The sequence below is a fragment of the Plectropomus leopardus genome, chromosome 8 (genome assembly GCF_008729295.1).
Source record: "Plectropomus leopardus isolate mb chromosome 8, YSFRI_Pleo_2.0, whole genome shotgun sequence".
In the NCBI taxonomy this organism is placed as follows: Eukaryota; Metazoa; Chordata; class Actinopteri; order Perciformes; family Serranidae; genus Plectropomus; species Plectropomus leopardus.
The window spans coordinates 32,823,501-32,843,779 of NC_056470.1; the positions used below are offsets into that span (position 1 = coordinate 32,823,501).

Sequence of the window (20,279 nt, forward strand, 5' to 3'; positions counted from 1 at the left end):
CTGACGTGGACCGCTGCGGACACATGAACCGGGAGCCCGCGAAGTACGAACCGGACCTGGACCTCCTATTCAATGTGTGTGTATCTGTGTGTGTGCATGTAGGAAAATGTCTTTGTAAGGAGTGTGTGTGTGTGTGTGTGTGTGTGTGTGTGTGTGTGTGTGTGTGTGTGTGTGTGTGTGTGTGTGTGTGCGTGTGAGCAGGTATCTGGGCTCTATAGCAGTGTTGGAGGAAGTACTCACATCCTTCCCAGTATAACAAATATTCCATTACAAGCACCCATTTGCATGTAAAAAAGCTAAAATCAGTGGTGAAAGAAGTATTTTGACACTTAAGTGAAGGTAGAAGTACCAAGGGTTAAAAATTAAGTAAAAAGTCTTGAATAAAACATGTTCCTTACATTAGCCTGAGTACAGATTTCTTTTTTTTTTAAACATACATAATATTTGGCCAAAACTGTCATTTATAAACATACCCATTTATGGTGCATATAATACTAAGTGATTAAAATGATAATTATAGGCAGATTCGTATATTTATACATCACGTTTGTTTCTGAGGTGGAAAGTATTGTGGAGTCTCTCGCTCGGAAAGTTATAAAACGATCGATAGGGGCTCACAAGAAAGTCTGTACATTTGAAATAATAATAATCGGACTACGTGTTTTAATAGTACATCATTTTAACTAGCTCTCTTCGCTGATTTGCTGCACAGTGATTTAGTGTTTCGCTAGCCAACATGATTGCACATGGATTAACAATTAGCCTATCATCAATTAAAAAAAATCTGAATTAAATTACAGAACTATAAATAACAGCAAATGGCAGCCCACTTGCACCATCTTATATTAGTTTTTATTTATCTTATTATAATTATATCATTATTTTATTTATTTATTTCATTAGTAATTAAATTGTATTTACTATCACTGAGAACGTATCATGGTCATCGAACATCAACACCCAGGTTAAAAAAGCACAGAAAAGGCTCTACTTCTTACGGAAACTTAAGGCTAAATTCCAGAGCAACATCCTGGTTAACGTCTACAGACGAGCGATAGAAATCATCCTGACCGGAAACATCACAAACTGGCGTGGCTCGTGCACGGCCCAGGACAGGAAGCTCTACAGCGGGTGATTAAAACTGCCCAGAACATCACTGGTTCCCATCTGCAGAGCATCAGTGACCTCGGTGAAGTGTCTGCACAGAGTCCAAAGGACACTGCAAGACAGCAGCCACCTCAGACAGTCTGTTCACCCTGCTGCATTCTGGGAAAAGATACAGAAGTATCCGAACCACCAGACTACGGAGCAGCTTCTTTCCCTAAACTGTGAGACTCATAAACTCCTCCTTCAACGCTGAAAGATGTAGCAGGATTTAGCGACAAATTCTAATTTCATTTTCAAACTACATTAAAAAGATGAAAAATAAATCTTCCTCGTAAGTTTAAACTCGACTTCGACTGAGATTTACTGGAATTATATCATAAACAAATATCATATGTGTAAATGAACTATGATAAACACATTTCGTCGGCTGTAAGGACTCATTTAATTGATACGTGCGTTTCAAATGTTGTAAACGTCACTGCCCTCATGCTTTCATGTGTCCTTTATGTTTGCATGGGAAATGCAAATGAACAGAGGAAATGAACGCAGAGTACAGACAGAAGACGGTATTTTAACACTGAGCATAAATGAGACCTGCTCGGACAGACTGCGTCTCCTAATTTTTCACATTTTCCGCCACAATGGACACAGAGAGCACAGAAACGGATTGAGAGACTGCTGGTCAAATACTAAACAATATTCTGTTGCTGCATCATATATTTCTCACCTAAAATGTTTTCAGAAACATGTTTTCTCTTACCTTTTAACTGCGACTCGAGATTGTTTGTTACCAGCCAGCCGCCGTGTTGTTTCCTGTGAAAAAAGACAAAAAACAGCTAAATTTTATTACCTCAGTCACCAGTGTGAGCATTTTTTGGTCCTATGTGTCACAGTGCATTCTGGTAGTTGTAGGTTTTCTACCTCTTAAGCGAAATTAAAACAAATAGTACACAGCCCTGTTTTATCATTTTCTGTGGCGGTATTAAAACGTTTTTAAAAGTCTTAAAAACCCACTTGCCTTAAAAATGGTAAAAGCGAAAAACAAGTAAGAGAAAATGGCCCTGAACTTAAAGTAGGCCTATCTGAAGTAAAAGTATTCAATATGCAAAAAAAGGACAAAAACACAGAGTGTGTTAAAACATAAATAATTATTATATGATACTTTATATTTCCACTCCAACACATAACAGAATGAAAATGATTATTTTCCAACACTGGGCAGCTTTAATTAAGTTGCTGATTCAGATTATTAACATAAAGACGAATAAATTATTATGACGACGGCGCATGTAGATGCAGCAGCCAGTAACTCCTAAAATCCTCGCTACTTTTTTGCTATTATGTATAATTACGGGTTAATCTTCATCACCAGTATATAAGGTAGTCACAATTAGCTCCATTTTTATGAGCTTTAACCATAAAATGATTAACACATTAATGCATCAGTAACTGTAATCTAGTAATATGATATTTATATTTATGAAATGAGACGTAATACTACATAATAACTACTTTTACATTTGGTAAGTTAAGTACATTTAAATGTTAGAATGTTTTTGTTTGAGTGAGATTTTGAACGCAGAACTGTTACATGAACATTTTTAGAAAAATAATCTGAAATACTCATACTAATAATCCCCGGGGGGAAACTGCGGTGCGCTCTACTCACAGAGAGAATTATAGCAATAGAAATAAGCACCAGCGCCAGTATATAAGAATATAAAATCTAAAATATAAATACAGTAAGAGCAAACGGTACAGTATGTAAATACTGTAAAAAACAGTGTGTAAATAAATATGCTCTGTATGTAAGTGTGCAAATATAAATGCAAAATACACTCAGCTCTAATCTGTGAAAATCTAAATTATGATAATGTGCTGAGTGTGTAAGGTGTGTAAAGAAAAACTATAAAACTGTGCATATGCTAGCACGCAATGTATTAACTAGTAAATAAGTTAAAGATATAAGAACATAAATATGTGTGCAACAGTAACAACAGTATATACGTAAGAAAAAAACACTGTAGTACACTGTAGTTACTTTTTACTCAGCAGCTATTGGACTGGTATCAGCAGAGACCCTGAGGTGTCTCGCAGCCATTACTCAAGCTGCTGAGACTGAGACGGTTTCTGAAATACAGACATCAGTGCAACACAAATCCATAAACACAATACACAAAACTCGTTCTGAAAGTTCAGCTCGCACTCATCAGCGTGTCAGCTTTTTAAATAAACGAAGCGGAGGAGCAAACTGTGTCGGAGCGGTTCATCAGGATGGTGAGACAAGGTAATTAGGGAAACATCAGAGGCACAAGAGCAGAGGTCACTTTAATCTGCAGTTTGCAGAGAAGAAGAGAAGAAGAAGCCGCCTCGCTGCCGCTCGCTCTCTTTCTCACACTCTGCATTCTCCTCCATAGCAACACTTCCCACCAAACCCCCTGTCACATTGATCTTGATTGATTTTTCACACTCTGCTTGTTACAGATATGGATTTATTTTAAGCATAACACTTGATTTGAGATGCAGTGCCATACCTCGGCTATCATGCCACCATTACCTTATAAATACTGAATGTATCACTGAACAGAAATTTAAACGCAGCACTTTAGTTTTTGCTCCTGTTTTTCCTCAGGTTTAAGTTAAAGATTTTTAGGTGCTACACAGGACACACCTGTCGAACATTAAACTTAAAAAACTGTTTTTCTCATGTCCAAGGCTGAGTTCATTCTCTCTTTTTATGATACCCTCTCCAAGGCCCTTAATAAACCTGTGGTTCCTGGAGTCTTGATCTCTATTTTTGGGGTTACTGAAGAATTTACAAGATTCACGACCAAGCAGAGAAATATTATTGCTTTTGCTTCTCTTGTAACCTGCAGGCGCATTCTGCTTCATTGGAAAGATCAAAAACCTCCACCCTCTCATTCTTGGCTGAAAGATTTAATGTCCTTCTTATATTTCGAGGAAAGTTAAGTACAACTCTAGTGGTTGCTCCGACAATTTTTACAAAACTTGGGGCCCTGTTCTGCCTTTTGTAAATTCCATCTCTTCCTCGGAGGATTAATGTGACTCATTTAGAAAGCAATTTTACAGAGCAAAAAAATGTTTCTTTCTTTCTCCTTTCTATTGTTTGGGGGGTTATGTTGTCGTGGCTGTGTGCCGTGTTTGGTGTTCTCATTATATATAAACCTGGGTACTTTCTGATGGTTGTATGTTGTGAATTGACAACCAAGTAAAAATACATGTGAAAAAAAATAAGTTATCAGTCGCTATATTCCTCCTAAACTTTGACCGGCAGTTTGTTAAATTAAATTTTTTTTAGTGAGCAATTCTCCTTTTTTCCAGATAATGCATCCACCTGACAGGTGTGCCATATCAAGATGCTGATTAAACAGCATTATTACGGCACAGGTGTGCCTTGGGATGGTCACAATTAAAGGCCACTCTAAATTATGCAACGTTATCACATAACACAATGACACAGATGTTGCAGGTTTCGAGGGAGCGTGCCGTTGGCTGCTGACTGCAGGAATTTCCGGAGCTGCTGCCGTGAACTGAATGTTCATTTTACTACCAAAAGAAGTCTCCAACGTCGTTTCCATGAATTTGGCAGCACATCAGAGCATAAGAAGCTCTTAAAGCACTGAACAAAAAAAAACCCCAAAAAACAAACTACTGCAATATTATTGGGAAAAAGAACTTTGAAACTTTTTGGTTTATGGCTTATACATATACATTTACATTATATTATTATATTAGGACATAAAGTAACTTATATTTCTGTGAATACAGGAAAATGGGACTCAAATACAAATTAATCAAATTGTTTGAGTTTTTTTTTGCAAAGATTTTTTTTTTTGAACAGATGCTCAATATACAGAGGAATTGCAGTTCCAAAAATGTGTCTAGTTTCCATTCGTGCATTTGAAAGTATTGTTTTAAAAAGTTAAAGTACAAAGATACTTATCAAAAAACAAAAGAAAAACACTAATTAAAGGGATACTATTTCTTAAATATATATACAGAAAAGATGTACTAATAGTAAACCTAAGGGACATTTGGAGGTACTAATATATGTGTATAAACTCATGAATGGATCAGAAATGATCAGATTTGGGAAAGAAAAACAATAAGTTGTACAGCATCACCCCCCAAATCCCTTATATGGTTCTCCATTTTCTGTCATTTATAATTCAAATATGTATATGTATAATTATAATATGGATAAATACGTACAGGTAAGCAGGTTGGGATGCGGGTGGGTTGAGGTGAGGGGGCCGTCGGGGTCAGGCTCTGGTTCTGGAAAAGCTGGCTGATGAGGGGATGAGATGCAGGTGTGTTGCTGGGTGGAGCAGTCAGGTGATGGAGGATGGAGGGAAAGTCAGAGGGTGCCTGGTGGACGGATGGAAAACAACAATGAAGGGAGTCTGGGGAAGAGAAAATGTGGTTGAAGAGTGAAAAAGTCTGTACTTAACCCTTTGAAAACTGGAGCAACATCACTTTGTGCTGCTTTCAGATGCCTTTCACAAGTTTTTAAACCTCTGACGCCTGAGCAAACTGGTGCGATTTAACAAAATGGGGAAAAAAAGCAACAAGCAACTTTGTAAGAAATGTGCCACAAATTTTAAGAAATTAGTAGAGTTAGAAAATTATTATTATTTTTTTTCCAAAGCTAGAGAAAAATATATAACATATAAACATATTTAATGGAAAACAACAATATATATTATATATATATATATATATATATAAAATTTTTATAATTCCATTATTATATATTATATTGCAATACATTATTATAATTAAATCACTATTAAGAATTGTTACAATTATATATTTGAAATTAGATTACAGAAAAAAAATATTATTATTTATTATTTCATTTTAGCACTTTTTTGGGTCATAGCCTTTTATTTCTTGCAGATTTTTGGGTAATTTCTCGTTAAGTTGCTCATTGCCTTCTTTCCAGGTTTCAGAGGATTGAGGCAGACTTGAAACCACGTGAACCCATCCTTTAACTCGATGTAGAGGTATGAATGAAGTGCCATTTTTAAAGTGAAAATACCACTTAAAGTCGTGACCGCTTTGATTAACTCCCTACATCACCTGTGCTGCCCTTCCATCTGAGGACTAACAACATGCATCTCTGCTCTGTTTCATTATTGATAGGCCGTATTGACCCGTTTGTCTCCACTCACTGATGAGAATGATTTGCTTTCCTGTTTGTCCTCGCTGAGCTGTGAGAAGAATCTGGATCCAGATAAAAACCCATTAAAAACACGCTGGTTTTTAACCTCAGTGATCCTGCTCCCAGTGTCGAAGGAAACTCCTGCTGTTCATGTAAATACTGTAAAAAAACACTTTCCCTGTTTCCTGTAAATGTGTAAATGAGGGAATATATTGGCAGAAATGGAATATAATATAATAAGTATGTTTTCTTTAGTGTATAATTACCACTCATAATGTTTTTATATGTTCAGGTTTTTTTTAGGGTATTTTTTGGAGTCTTTTTCCAGTACTTGTACTTAAGTAAAGGATAGGATACTTCCCCCCTCCACTGGAAACAGCTCTATTATAGGAAACAATGTATTGGTCCCTCCTGATCTGAAGGCTGCCTTATCTGCCCCCCTGCTGAAAAGCTATACATAATTAGTTCTGCCTATAGGACGAGCCCTTGTAAAACCCATTCACCATGGCGCTGTGATATAATGGACCAAATGTTTTAAGATCCTGCCTCCATGCGCTCGCAGAGCCCATGCTATATCTGTAAGAGGACAGATGGCCATCCCTGTTGGTGCAATTCTCCACAGCTTCTCCGAGCTAATACACCCGGCATATGGACATGCATCACAGGGTGGGGACTGGCACCGGGCCCTCAGGAGAGCACGCTGACAGGATAAGGGGATGCGATATGTGGTGCAGTTTTCCCCCCCAAAAAAAGCTGGTCCCAAGCCACTGGCGACACTCAAGACCCAAAGCCCTTACCAGGCACATTTCACTTACATAAATGTTCCTGCGTCTCAGGAAAGTGAACCTGCAGGTGCTCCCTGGCAGGGTGCACCCACGCCAGAGATTAGGTCACGCCTTTTCGTGAAGGGGGGGCGACGGGGATGGTGACAGTCTGCCATGGGCCATTAGGACGAGGGCAGAGGAGCAGTTTATCCTCATTTAGGACAACCTTGGTTGAAAGGTATCTGGATACTATCCTCGTGTGTGTGTGTGTGTGTGTGTGTGCTGTCTCTGCTCTCCTATCAGAGTGTACTTGAGCTCTCCTTCTGCTCTGCCCCCTCTCTCACTCTCTCTCTCACACACAACACACACACACACACACACACACACACACACACACACACACACACAGCCCACCCCCACATTACTGGACCCGTCCCAGCTAAAGGGATTAATGGCCTTCTGAAGGAATATCACACAGAATCAAAAACCTACTGCTCGGGTAAATTAATTTTACAGCTGCCACGTTGATGCCATCCACCTTCAGTTTGGATATAATCAATCTGTAAGATAAGAGTCAGTAAAAACGGACACCTCTGTGTTTAGATTCACTGCTTGTCTGGAGGTATTTACCATGTCAGAGCGGGGCTGAAACAAACACTCAATGTGACCAAGAGGAGACGGCAGCTGCAGAGACTCTGTGCTGCCATCATGTGGTCAAAAGCTTCTTTGGTAGCGTTGCACCTGAACGCTCTCCTCCTCTGTGAAAAACACAACAAACAAAAACACATTTAGACAGTTTGCAGCCAACAGTACAGGAAGAAGTATTTTTTACTCAAATAAAGGTAGCAATACTACAAGTAAAAATGTTGCATTCAAAATTGTAAATAAAATAAAAAAATACATAATATAAAGAAGTATTAATCAGAATCGAAATGTAAACACTTTATTAATCCCCAGGGGGAAAATTGTGATGTTGAAGTCACTCTGATATAAAGCACAGAGAATTACAGAAAGTAGAAGAAAGTAAGACGTAAGTCAAAAATATTTTTCATTAAATTTTTTGCATTATGCTTCAGTTTTCTCAACAGTATGCAAAAATGTAAAAAAAAAAAGACAAAATTTGTACATATATATATATATATATATATATATATATATATATATATATATATATATATAAAAGACTGACTCTTGTACTACTGTCTTAGATATTCATTTTTGCTTTTTATTTCTATTTTTAAATACATTTTGTTGGAGAGATTAAGATTGTCTTTGCCAATAAATGCTTCTGTAAAAGTGCACATAAAAATAATTAGAATAATTGCAATTGAGTAATTATTGGTCAGTTTCTGTGCTTATCACTTTAATGTTGCAGGTGGTACATGTAATATTTTATTGCATAACATACTGCAAGGTGGCTTAATCTATAATTTATCAGATTTTGTTTTAACAACCTGAATTTTATCCTTTCTTGCATTCAATACTTCCCAAACTCATGCATTTTCACTAAAACCTTATTTAAAGAACTGAACTGACTGTGAAACGTCTCTATAGTTCCTTCGAAGCCAGGCTAAAAAACCATGCTCTATAGTGAAAATGCACATTTAGGAGGCACTGAGCATACAAAAAAACATCACACCATTCAGGGCTCATACACTTGAACAATGACTCAAATTAAACTGTTTCCAATTTGAGGTTTTATTATTTGGAAAATTAAGTCTCAAAAATTCAAGATACATTTGAATAACAAGTGCACACAAATTCAAAGTGAGGTTTAATATATGGCGTAATAATGTTTAAGATCTGTCAAAAGTTTGTCTACACCAGCGATGACTCCGAATCAGCAGCAGGAAATCCATTATCAGCCAAGTCGACAGGTTCAAGTAAGACATGTAATTACAGTTTGTGTTAGTCCTTTAAGTTAAAAGCAATTCAAAAAGAGAAAAACACCTTAAAAAGAGAGAATTAATGAGCAGTGACTTATCAACAGGAAATGTCAAACATCGAGCTAGGCTTCAAAATTATATCATCGAAACTACAACATAACTTTAGCCTAATGTGCGTCTTAAAACTTAAATAGATCCTGAAATATTTAACAAGTTTTTTTTTTTTTTTTTACAAAGCATTTAACACTGATGAACGAAAAGAGCGAATGGCAACTGAGAACAAAATAATTCTAAATAATAGCTTCAACATATTTAACAAAAGCACATTTACAATTAACACTATTAAAAACAAAACTGGGTTTGCAATGAGCAGTTTTGGCCAAATTCTGCCAATTACTTCAAATTAACCATTTTTAATTTTTTTTTTTGTGATTTCGTCCAGTTACACAGGAGGTAAAATGATACGTACCTGAATCTCTACTACCAGAATCTACACTAAGCAACATCACTGTGCGACACAAAGGAACATATTAAATACAGGAAGGGTGGATTATTGTGGCCGTCAAAGACCTCAACTATGCAGGCAAAACTCCCAACTATGAGGGGCAACTACACGGCAAACCCATCCAGAATGATTTCCAAAAGATTATGTACAACATCAAGGCTGCAGTCCGTTGGCATCCTAATATCTCCGACTGTTAAAAGTTAGTTGGCTCAGTTACAGTTCATAAATAGTTTGAACCCCAAAAGACTAGCAACTACATTACCCTAACATCTAGTCTTGCTTCCTAATCCTGTTGAATCTCAACCTGGTGAGACCATCCTGATGATGAGCTCAACATTGTGTTTTCTCTATCAGTCTGGACTTGGAGTCGCCCCAAAAGCTTTACAGAAACTAAAATCCAATCAGGGATCTGCACTGTAGTTGACAACGTAAGACGCCAATTAGGGACTGCGCTGTCAATTAAGCAACAAGCGCTTACCTAACATTAGTAAACTACGGCTGTAAGCGACTACAGATTATGCCAGTCGAGTCATAATTAATATTTTACAATTAATTTTGTTTTCCATACAAAGAATTAACGTTTGAACAGGCTCCGTGGGACGTTCAGCGTGACAGCTGCATTTACTCGATACAGTAAAAGAGCTAACAACCGGTTGTAAGTGTGCAACATTTTAAGCTGACATTAGATATCAAACAAAAGTCAGACTGTGTTGTATTAACTTGCTGTGAGCTGTTAAGTCTCCACTTCTAAGCAAGTCTCTCCTCTGTGCTGCTGCCAACATGCACACAGCTCTCTGTACCAAAGAGTAGAGTGAAAGTTAAGAGCACTCACTCCGCAGCAAAATCTGGAGACCAAAACATTCCAACAAGTACACTGCACAGAAAAAAAACAACTGCTCGATTTGAAGCAATCTTAGTCGAGTGAAGGTCTGAATGATGATTCCAATCTCTGACTTTTAAGGGGCTGCCCTATAGTAAACAGCAATAAGCGGAGTCATTGCAGAAACAGAGTCAATAACTACAGTTAAACAAGGACAAGAGTTTCTCAAGAGAATGATATTTTCCCTGTTCTGACTGGATTTGACAAAAGCTTTACGGTTTTCCACATTCATTTATTCGCCACGAATAGATTTTTCATTCTGGACTGTTTATTAGGAGTGCTACTGGAAATTTGATTCCATTTGTTATAGCGTGCTTAGGGAAGAGACAGTGCAGCAGACCGTCAGGCGCATTCAAAGTTACAAACATCTGCAAACAGCTCCTGTCATCCATGCATGCGATTTGATCAGCTCTGAATGGATCGACAGATTAATTATCCCCACCACAAGTAACAAACTGTTGCTGAGGAAAAAAAAGGACTCATGGAGAGCTCCGAATTTAGAGAGAGATGATGCAAAGGGACACACGAGCCCTAAAAGATGCCAGAGAAATGGTAAAATTCAACTACAAACTACAACTCCAGTGTATCGTGAAAACCTTGTGGAGATTGTTATTGACGAGGTAAATGTCACATACAAATGATAAATATAAATAAACCTGTTTGTAAATGCAAACTTTTATCATTTATACATTTTATTAATTTTGCACCACTGCTTAGACTTGAAGTTTTGATCAATTATGGTATCTTTGTTTTTAATCTTTTTATTATTGATTAGTTATTTAACAGGGGAGGTAACGCCATAACCATTTTTGGCATCTAACATCTCCTGCACAACATTTTAATGATTTAATTTTCTTTTTTCTGCATGTGCAAATAAAACTGAATTGCATTTTTTCGATCTACTGTTACAGTCTAACATAACAGTGTATTTGTGTCGCAGAGGCAGTGCAAATGTCAGGATCTGCGTTAGGAGTGTGTCTGTCAGGGCGAGTACTTGGGGCGGCAGCGAGTCCTCACTGAGAGAGAATCAGAAAATTGAGCTCACGTCATCAGCATGGTGCTATCAGGCCAGTCGAATCCCGGCATTTGTGGCGTCTGAAAAAATGTACACATAAGTCAAAAACTACTTCACACCACATGTCCAGTCTGCGCCTTCTCTTTCGAACAAACTCATCACACTGGGCATGTTTACAGTTCTACAAATCACCGATAGCACTGACCAGAGGAATATATTTGTCGTTATGTGGTGGCACTACATTAGAGACGAGAGGAAAAATTTCAAGGTGCATACAAGTTATTTTGTTGGACACGGCACAGTCATTTTGGAATGGAAACAACAGGGAGGCTGTTTGTCTGTGCAGGCGCAGGACACATGCAGGGACGTCTCATCCCTCAGTCGGACACTAGCAGGAAATCTGGTACTCAAATCAAGGCTGGGTCGCGATACCAACAAGTCACACTTCTTGGTATTACAAGATATCCTTTCATACATAAGTATCCAGGTCTTCCAGCTCTGGCATATTTCTGGACAGGTGGGTGTAGTTTCTCAGTCTCAGGTGAAGGTGTGTGTGTGTGTGTGTGTGTGTGTGTGTGTGTGTGTGTGTAAGTGTGTGTGTATAAGTGTGTGTGTCAGGTGCTGCGTGCGCTCGTCCATTCTGTGTAGTTGTGGTTGTAGTGGTGTTGTACTGAATGTCTGCCTCTAGATGTGCATGTTTCTATGTGTACCAGTGTGTCTGAAACTGCATCTGCAGCGCGGAGCTGCGTACGTGGGACAGACTATAGGAAAGCACTTGGGTTTGCTCGCGGATCCTTCTGGTTCCTGTAGCGCACGGCGAGCCACACTCCCAGGATCTATTAAGACATGAAAGACAAAAAGATTAAGGGGGACCTATTGTGCTCACTTCTTCATTCATACTTCTATTTTAAGTTTTTATTCAAACATGTTGAAATGCTTTAATGCTCAAAAACACTTTATTTTTCTCATACTGTCTGTGTACACCTGTATTCACCTTCTGTCTGCAATGCTTCATTTAAGCGCTTGTCTCTTTAAAACCCCGAAAAACCTAGCCGACATTAAAGAACTAGCAGTGAGTAAAAACCCCCAACGTCACCTCACAATAGCCGCTACAGATACACCGACTACAACCAACAGCCTGCATGAGAGGAATCACTTCTCCATACCAGCAGGCAGCAGAAGTATGAAACCATCTTTCAAAAAGGAAAACCAGAGAAACATCTCAACGCTACTTAGCCAGTTAGCACATTTACAACACAATATAAAGTTAAAAGAACAAAGCATAGTTACCAATGACACAAACCGGCAGGAAACGTGTCTGCTAAAGAGCCGAATGACTAAAGAAAAACAATCTTACCTGATATAACAAGTTCGTTTCGACCTCACTCTTGACTTTAGCCTGCTCACTTTTCTCTCTTCTCTTTCTCTTCTTCTGCGCTGAGCTGAACTGACAATCAGGGTGATCTCATTCTCCCGACGGGCTCCACTGTCACGGATTCAACGCGAGAAATCGGTAGAAAAAAAGCTGACTAGCGCCGATGAAGGAAAACTGTGCGGGACACACTGATGACCCGATATCCCCCTCCCCCAAAAATATCAGATCGCTCTCAGATGCGTATCGTTGTCAGACTGGTAAATGATGGGTTCCAAGATTTGCTACAGCGGTGCAAATTTGTGCGAAAAATTCACCAAACTTTAGGGGTGGGGGAAATAATTCTAAGCTGCATCACAATTCTCTCTTAAGAGATCATGTCTTGATGCAAAAAAGTCAAAAACTGAACATTTTAGACTTAATTTTCCACATTATGATCACCTGCAAGACCAGGTTGTATGTTCCCTACAGATGAATAAACTGGATACTGAAACGTAACGGACATAAATATGTGCGTCAGGTTTACGTCTAAGCTCGTCTACTTCTCGGGTTTGTTTAGGGATGATGAAGTGATAGCAAACGTAGATGAATACAATCTGACCGGCAGCCTCTCGAGTCAAACACGTATGGAGGCGTTTCGGTTTCTATGAAGTTGAAGGGGAAAGGGACCTGGGTAAAAAGCAACACTGTAGTACATTAATCTGTTTATCTTAATTATGATCTAAAAGTAGCAAGTTGTCACACAAAGAGAAAAATAATTAATGAAAAGAAATAAAAAAGTTGAATGCATTGACCTTATAATTGCATTGTAGCCTTGTGAACTAGAATCGAGGTGCCGCCCTTTCCAAAGTTGAACTTTAACCAAAATATTAATATGAATTTGACTTCTTTTCTCCATACTCTTTCATCGTCAATCTGTTTCCTTTATTATGTTTTACATGTGATTTCTCTGTAAAGCACTCTGATTTGCCCTGTTGTATGAAATGTACTGAACAAATAAAGCTGCTTTCCCTTCTTTTCCTCTACAAGCAATTAAACTGATTGATAAGACGCCTTTAAAATGAACTCTTTTCTCAACATTTTAAATACTGGTGTGATCACGAACAACCACCCAACCATGTCATTACTGGATGATTGGCACAAAAAAAAATTGGAGAAAATCCCAGTTTGAACATGATTAATATTTCCCTCCAAGGAGTGAACATAGGAATATGTGCACATCTACTTGGCTAAATACAGCAATCAGTCAAATTAGTGCAAAACTCAGTTAAGTGCCTCTCTCTTATATATATACATACATTTACACACACACACACACACACACATATGTACTGTATATGCAGATGCAAGTTTGCATGCAGGTTTGGAGACTGGACACTCACCTCTGTGAAGCTGAAGAAGAGCCCGACGCCCCCGAGGATCTTCAGAGCCTCCGTTGCATGATCTAGCATCTTCTCTCCGCAGGTGAAACAGCCGAGGGTTGACTTTTTGCATAACTGGCGTGAAAGACACAAAAAAGGAAGAAAAGGCCTTTAAGTGTTCTGCAGCATGAGTCAACGGTGTGTCAGCTAGGCCAGTATTAGCTACTAAAATCTATTCTGAGAACTACTGAAAGCGACCTACTTTCAACTTCTCCTGGTTTAGGGAAATGCTTATGTGACTTTATTCAGTGGGGCATATTGTGTAACAGGGAATACACTGTGAAACTACAATATTGCAGTTGAACATTTTATTTTAAGAGCACTTTACATAAAATGAATGAAAAGGAAAAAAATACAGTTTCAAGATGCAGCAATTCAGTTTGCCATTGTGCTGTTCAAGCAGTTTTTCTATAAAAGGGGACCAATTATGCTCATTTCCAGGTTAAAAAGAGACTTTACTTTCTTTATACTGTCTGTGCTGGAACACCTGTATTCACCCTCGGTCTGAAACGCTCCGTTTTAGCACCTGTCTCTTTTTTCCCCAGAAAAAGGCCCAGTCTGCTCTTATTAGTCGGCGGTCCGGGTCTTCTGTATCTGAGCACTTTGTAAGCCCTTTTATCAGCCTGTTAAAGGCAGGAACATCATGCCGTTAAGCCGCCACACGTTCTTTATAAAAGGTACGATGATATTTTACCCCGATTTCATAAATATAAGCTTTTTTGGTATATGATTAGTTTACTGTATATCAGTGCCTGTATATAGCTTTTGATAACAGTTTGGTTATGTAATAAAGGAGAAGGATTAAATAAGTTCATACTTCTTCCTACTCCATTTCGCATATGTAAATTTATGCAATCTGCAGGTGGAATTCATTATGTCCTTTTCTTTTTTCTTTTTTGTTGATATGCTTTTAAATACTGTTTTTGTTGTATTTTACAATAAAGACATTAATGAGTCAGTCAATCAATCAAGTCTGTCAAAATGGGCAGGCCTATTAACACACACTCTCCAGGCATCTGCTAATAAACAAACTGCTAACATCTGACATCTTTACTCGCAAGTTAGACCTTCCTGTCAGTAGAGCAGACTGGCACATATGGGCACTTTGCAAAACACGAAGGCCGTGCCTCTTTTTGGTGGACAGAAAACCAACGATCCATCCACCAGTCACACAGCACAGCAATAGCATGGACGTGTAATGTAAGACATGTTTTGGGGCTTTTATGAACACAATTTAAACAACAGCCAAAACAATGTTTTTCAAAACTCTCTAGTAATTCCAAACCATTTCCAGGCCTGGAAAACAGTATTTCAGTCTTCACAACTTTTCCATGGAATTTCATGCCTGTGGGAACCCTGTTAAGTTATTTCACGGTTTTTGAATATGTGCAACAATTAAAAAAAAAAAGACTCACAGCGGTGCAGTTCTGCCAGTCCTGATCAAACTCTTTCCGGCTGTTGGTGACGTTCAGGAGCCCACAGCAGTCCAGCTGGCTCTCCAGGTTTGTTTTGGTCTTGTCGTCCAACACTCTCCAAGTAGAGTTCAGAAGTGCCTCCTGGAAAAGTAAATAAGTACAGTAAAATTAAGCTTATTTCTTGTCAAAAAAAAATTAAATAAAAAACATTTTAAAAAATGATTTATGCAGAAATAAACTGTGTTTTCTCACCTGCTGCCCACGATTCATTGCCAAGCAGGAACAGGAAACTCCAAATTGGAAGAGGAAAACGATGAAAAGAATGACCATGTACTGAGAGCAAGAGGTCAAAGAAACAACAGAGCAACAACACCGCAAAACCCAAGCACACAACAGCAGCGCCACATTTTCCAATCACGTGATAATCATCAGTGCATCCATGCCAACAGGGGAAAGGATACAAAGAAAAGCATGACTTGGTGATGGTGTATTGCTCCTACGAGGCCGACAATAGCGATGAGCAGCAGGAAGACGCCCACCGCGATGACCCCTCCGATGATGTGGATGCTCGACACCAGGCCGAACCCCTTCCCCCATGCTGCTACTCCGATCAGCAGCAGCCCGACCAGCTGAGGGGAGCAGAGGGAAGGAAGTTACCCAGAGTCAGCTGAGGCAGCCTGCATCTGATGGCAGTGAGCCGACCGCGGGGTCACGGTACCGATTTTTGATCACCACCAACACCAGTTATGCTTTAACCTTTTGAAAACTGAGAAAAATATTTTGATTTCTTCCAAAAACAAGAAGGCAATGAGCTTCGACAGAAGAAAATTACAAAAATAAAAAAATGAATAAACAAAAAGGAAAAAAAGCAAGGCAGACGAGATTAGGAAAAAGTGCTTAAAATTTCTTAATTCTGTACAAAAAATAAAATAAAATACAGGAAAATACCTAAGGCTAACAAGATTTGGATTCTCCCCCTGCTTTTTAATAAATAACTAATTTCTTGCAATTTGTGGAGCATTTCTTACAACGTTGCCCACTGCTTTTTTACCATTTTTTAAAATTAATTAATTTGCTCAGGTTTCAAAGGTTTAAATATTTGTGAAAGGCATCTGAGAGCAGCACAAGAAGTAATGTCACTTCAGGTTTCAAAGGGTTAAACAACAATTAGCTATGCGGTGATGATTCAAGTTTAAGTGTTTACCAAATAAACACCAGAAATGAAGCACAGCAACATTCACAGAGAAAGAAACAGGCTGACTAAAAGTTAGAGTTGAATTCTTCACAAGGCCACAGTCATGAGACTTTCCACAACTACACAATTCGTAACAGTTTTCGATCATCTGAAACAAATTAAAAACACTGAGTTCATTGTTATATTTTGTCTTTAATTGATTACTTCTAAAAATGTAAAATGTATCAGTCTTGCGTATTCCCTGTAATATTAATAGTATAAAATAATGATCTTTACCATTAATCAGAGCAACTAACTTCCTGATAAAGGCTGGACGCCGAAACACGTCGATGAACTGTTTTTTAATCATGTTCTACTTTTTGAACCTGCCAATGAAATAAAGGCATTTGAACTTTTTTCCTAAAGACGAGTGCCTTGGTTCCTTCCTGTTTTTCTCTAGATTTAATATGTGATGGCCATGTCTGACTCAGAGGGGTTCATCATTTCATGAAGGGACACTTTGTCCTCCTTGCCCTTATATGTCTCCTTTCACTGCTGTCAGTGTCCTAATTCTACTCAGCAACTACAGCATCACACTGGCGACAGTTACAGTGACTCAGCTCGGCTGTCAGTATGATTGGTGGCGTGTGTACACGTTCCAAAGTTTTCTGATTGGGTGGGTCGAGTCTGAAGTCTTTCAGCACTGAACTAACTGAGTGTCACAACAGCAGAAATACAATACAATGCTACCTTTAATCGCATGTCTCTCATACAGTGCACACCTGGCTGACTTACAAAAAAAATAAGACAGCAGGTAGAAGACAATGAGACAAACACAATCAAGGTGATTGTGACTCAATATTTGATATCCAGAACTTTGAATTTTAGTTATTATGTCTGACCTTAACTGTTGAAAAAATTATTAGGTACAAAAACATGACATGCAACCACAGGCATTCAGTTTTCACTTTAGTTATAAGTTTAGTATGTCAGTATGATGACATTTGCTCTTAATAGCCAAAAATGTAGATGGAAATATTAAAACACACAACTATGGTAACTAACTACCATTCATCACTGATTGATCTGATGTTATTTTCTCATTTAATTGCTGTATACATGACAGAAAAAGTGGAAAATGCCCACCGCAATTTCCCATAGCCCAAGATGACATCCTAAAATAGATGGGACAATTTGACACAAGTAAAAGCAGTAAATTATCTTACTTGAGAAGTCGTATTATAAAATGTTGGGTCAAAATAATCAATAAAAAATAATTGCTCTTTTTGGTACTTTTTTTTTTTTTTTTTTTACACATTATTGATAGTCTTATTCTTTAATTTGTTTTATTTACTCTCTTTCCTTCTTTATAAAAGAAAAACATAAAGTTCTATCTTATCGCACTAATCTTTTCAGTTCTACACAATAAAAAACAGGCATGGCAGATAAGAAAAGGATGACAGGACAGTTAAACATTAATGTACTGTTGCCGACAGGCACCCAACAACCAACAATACTGAACACATGGCTGGGGACAAAAACAACACATCACTAGGCAACAGTGTCACAGCGAGAGACTAGAACAATAGAAACAGCTGTACGATATGATGCAACGCAAAAGCCCTGCAATAAAGACAACTGCACTTCTAAATGGTCAGTTAATGATGTGACTTTTTGTCTTTATTTTGTCTCAGGTGCATTTTTTAGGCTGTTTTATTGGCCAATATTATTGGCCCCTCAAAAATACAGCAGTATCAGCTTATGTCTGATATGACCAATCTGAAAAGTAAATTTTTAATTAAAAAAAAAGCAGAAAAAGATACTTTGAGTAATTTATAATGATTAAATTCCCAATCAAATTCTACTTCTACTCAACAGTCTACTTTTTCAGTGCATTGACGTCATTTTGACCATCACTACATATACTCTGATAATTATGCAATAATAATAATAATAATACAATTATTACATTTCTATTTGCATTCATTTATCTTTCTGTTGCAATTTATATTTTATTCTTTAGTCATTTATTTTTTAAATGTAATTTGATTTATATTCCTTCTTATTTTTTAACCTTGGTACAATTTTTTATTTGGTTCTTATTTTGAGTCTAGTTGTGTGATCATCTTTTTATTTATCTATTTTTCATAAGTATTGTTTGAGGAAGCCTAGGGCTTAATTTTCATTGCCAAAAAGTGCCTCTCTAACTGTTATGATTATGATAAATACAGAACTTGAATCAGAGCAAAGTTACAAGACAATACAATCTAAAATAACAACAACCATAATATCTAACCTACACTTAGAAATATTTCACGGTGTTTAGTTTGAGAAAGGTCCTATTTTTCTACAGCACAGTTGCACTAAGCTAAATTGTATAAACAAAAGGAGGAAGTACTGTGTTTTCTCTCTGTACTTTATATCTCAGTGTAACCATCGGTTCACGGTGAGTTTCTGTCAGCTGAGCTAAAAACATGTTGCCTAAAACAAATCACGTGACTGACACACGAACAAACACACGAGCTGATTAAATCTTGTTTTGTCAGGCTCGGGTGACTGATAAGAAGAGAGGATGTGAGAGATAAATCATATAAACATGTAAATTTCACATTTTTTGGGTCAGGTGGCCTCCCGGCTAACGGTAGCTTCAATACACATAATGGCGATAGCTAACAGGCTAGCTAGCTACAATTACTACTTTCTACATTTCATTCTAGTTAGCTAACGCACACAACACATGTATATTTTTCAGTATGAAATGAACAGATAAATCCATACCATTGTTCGGCTGCAAAAAGAAAACGAGAGTGGAAAACAAAAGGCGACATCAGTCATCTTTCTGCGCTGAAGCTAACATGCTAGCTAACGTTACGCCAGTTCATTCAGAAGCTAGTGTGGCTAAGCTAACGCAGCTAGCTCAAACTTGGCATTTTGAACACTCACCATATAAACCACATTCAGGGAACAAAGCGCATTTTTGGAGCAGGTGAATCCGCCACAGACCATATTCGAAAAGCCTCTATCGGCTGATGGATAGGACTTGATTAAAAAAAGGGGAAAAGTCAGTGTTGTCGGGCTCTCCGGAGCGCTAACGTCTGGACGCGAATGTTTTTTGGTCAGCGGTGAGGGCGGATGTGATGACGTCTGCACCGCATGTGACGTCAGGGTGTCAGCCGGCGTCATCGTTTCAGAATAAAACAGATTCAGCTTCAATGGAGACAAAGTGTGTGGGCGACACATGCAAACAGTGCGACTCCAGTTTCTCTTACTGTCACTGTGCATTCAATGAAATATGCAGGCGTATACATAAAGAATGTAAACACTGACATTTTACTATTCCTAATATGAACAGTACATGCAGGATAGTATTATAATATTATAATGTGCAGTATGATATATGTAAAAAGTACACACACACCAATATCTATCTATCTATATATATATATACATATATATTTTTTAATTTTCACACATACACAAACACCTATACATATGTCTGTGTGTGTGTGTGTGCCTTTTAGTTTATTTTATTGGTCGAAAATAAACAACAACAAC

At 37.9% G+C, this 20,279-nt stretch overlaps 1 protein-coding gene across 1 annotated transcript; it reads right to left on the reverse strand.

The window, feature by feature from the left end:
• Positions 1-11,195: 11,195 nt before the first annotated feature.
• On the reverse strand, positions 11,196-19,831 carry tspan31 (tetraspanin 31). The gene is made up of 6 exons (XM_042491531.1): positions 19,668-19,831; positions 16,012-16,179; positions 15,803-15,883; positions 15,551-15,691; positions 14,097-14,210; positions 11,196-12,178 (listed from the first exon to the last, which is right to left on the reverse strand). Exons 1-6 carry the CDS (start codon positions 19,728-19,730, stop codon positions 12,104-12,106), a joined length of 642 nt encoding a protein of 213 aa, XP_042347465.1. The 5' UTR covers positions 19,731-19,831; the 3' UTR covers positions 11,196-12,103.
• Positions 19,832-20,279: the final 448 nt, after the last annotated feature.

Excerpts from the sequence above, each read along its gene's own strand:
- tspan31 (XM_042491531.1), bottom strand. The coding sequence starts at position 19,730 with ATGGTCTGTGGCGGATTCACCTGCTCCAAAAATGCGCTTTGTTCCCTG. Across the intron at positions 16,180-19,667 it reads CCCTGAATGTGGTTTATATG|CTGGTCGGGCTGCTGCTGAT; the intron begins GTGAGTGTTCAA and ends TGCTCCCCTCAG. Across the intron at positions 15,884-16,011 it reads ACCAAGTCATGCTTTTCTTT|TACATGGTCATTCTTTTCAT; the intron begins GTATCCTTTCCC and ends TCTTGCTCTCAG.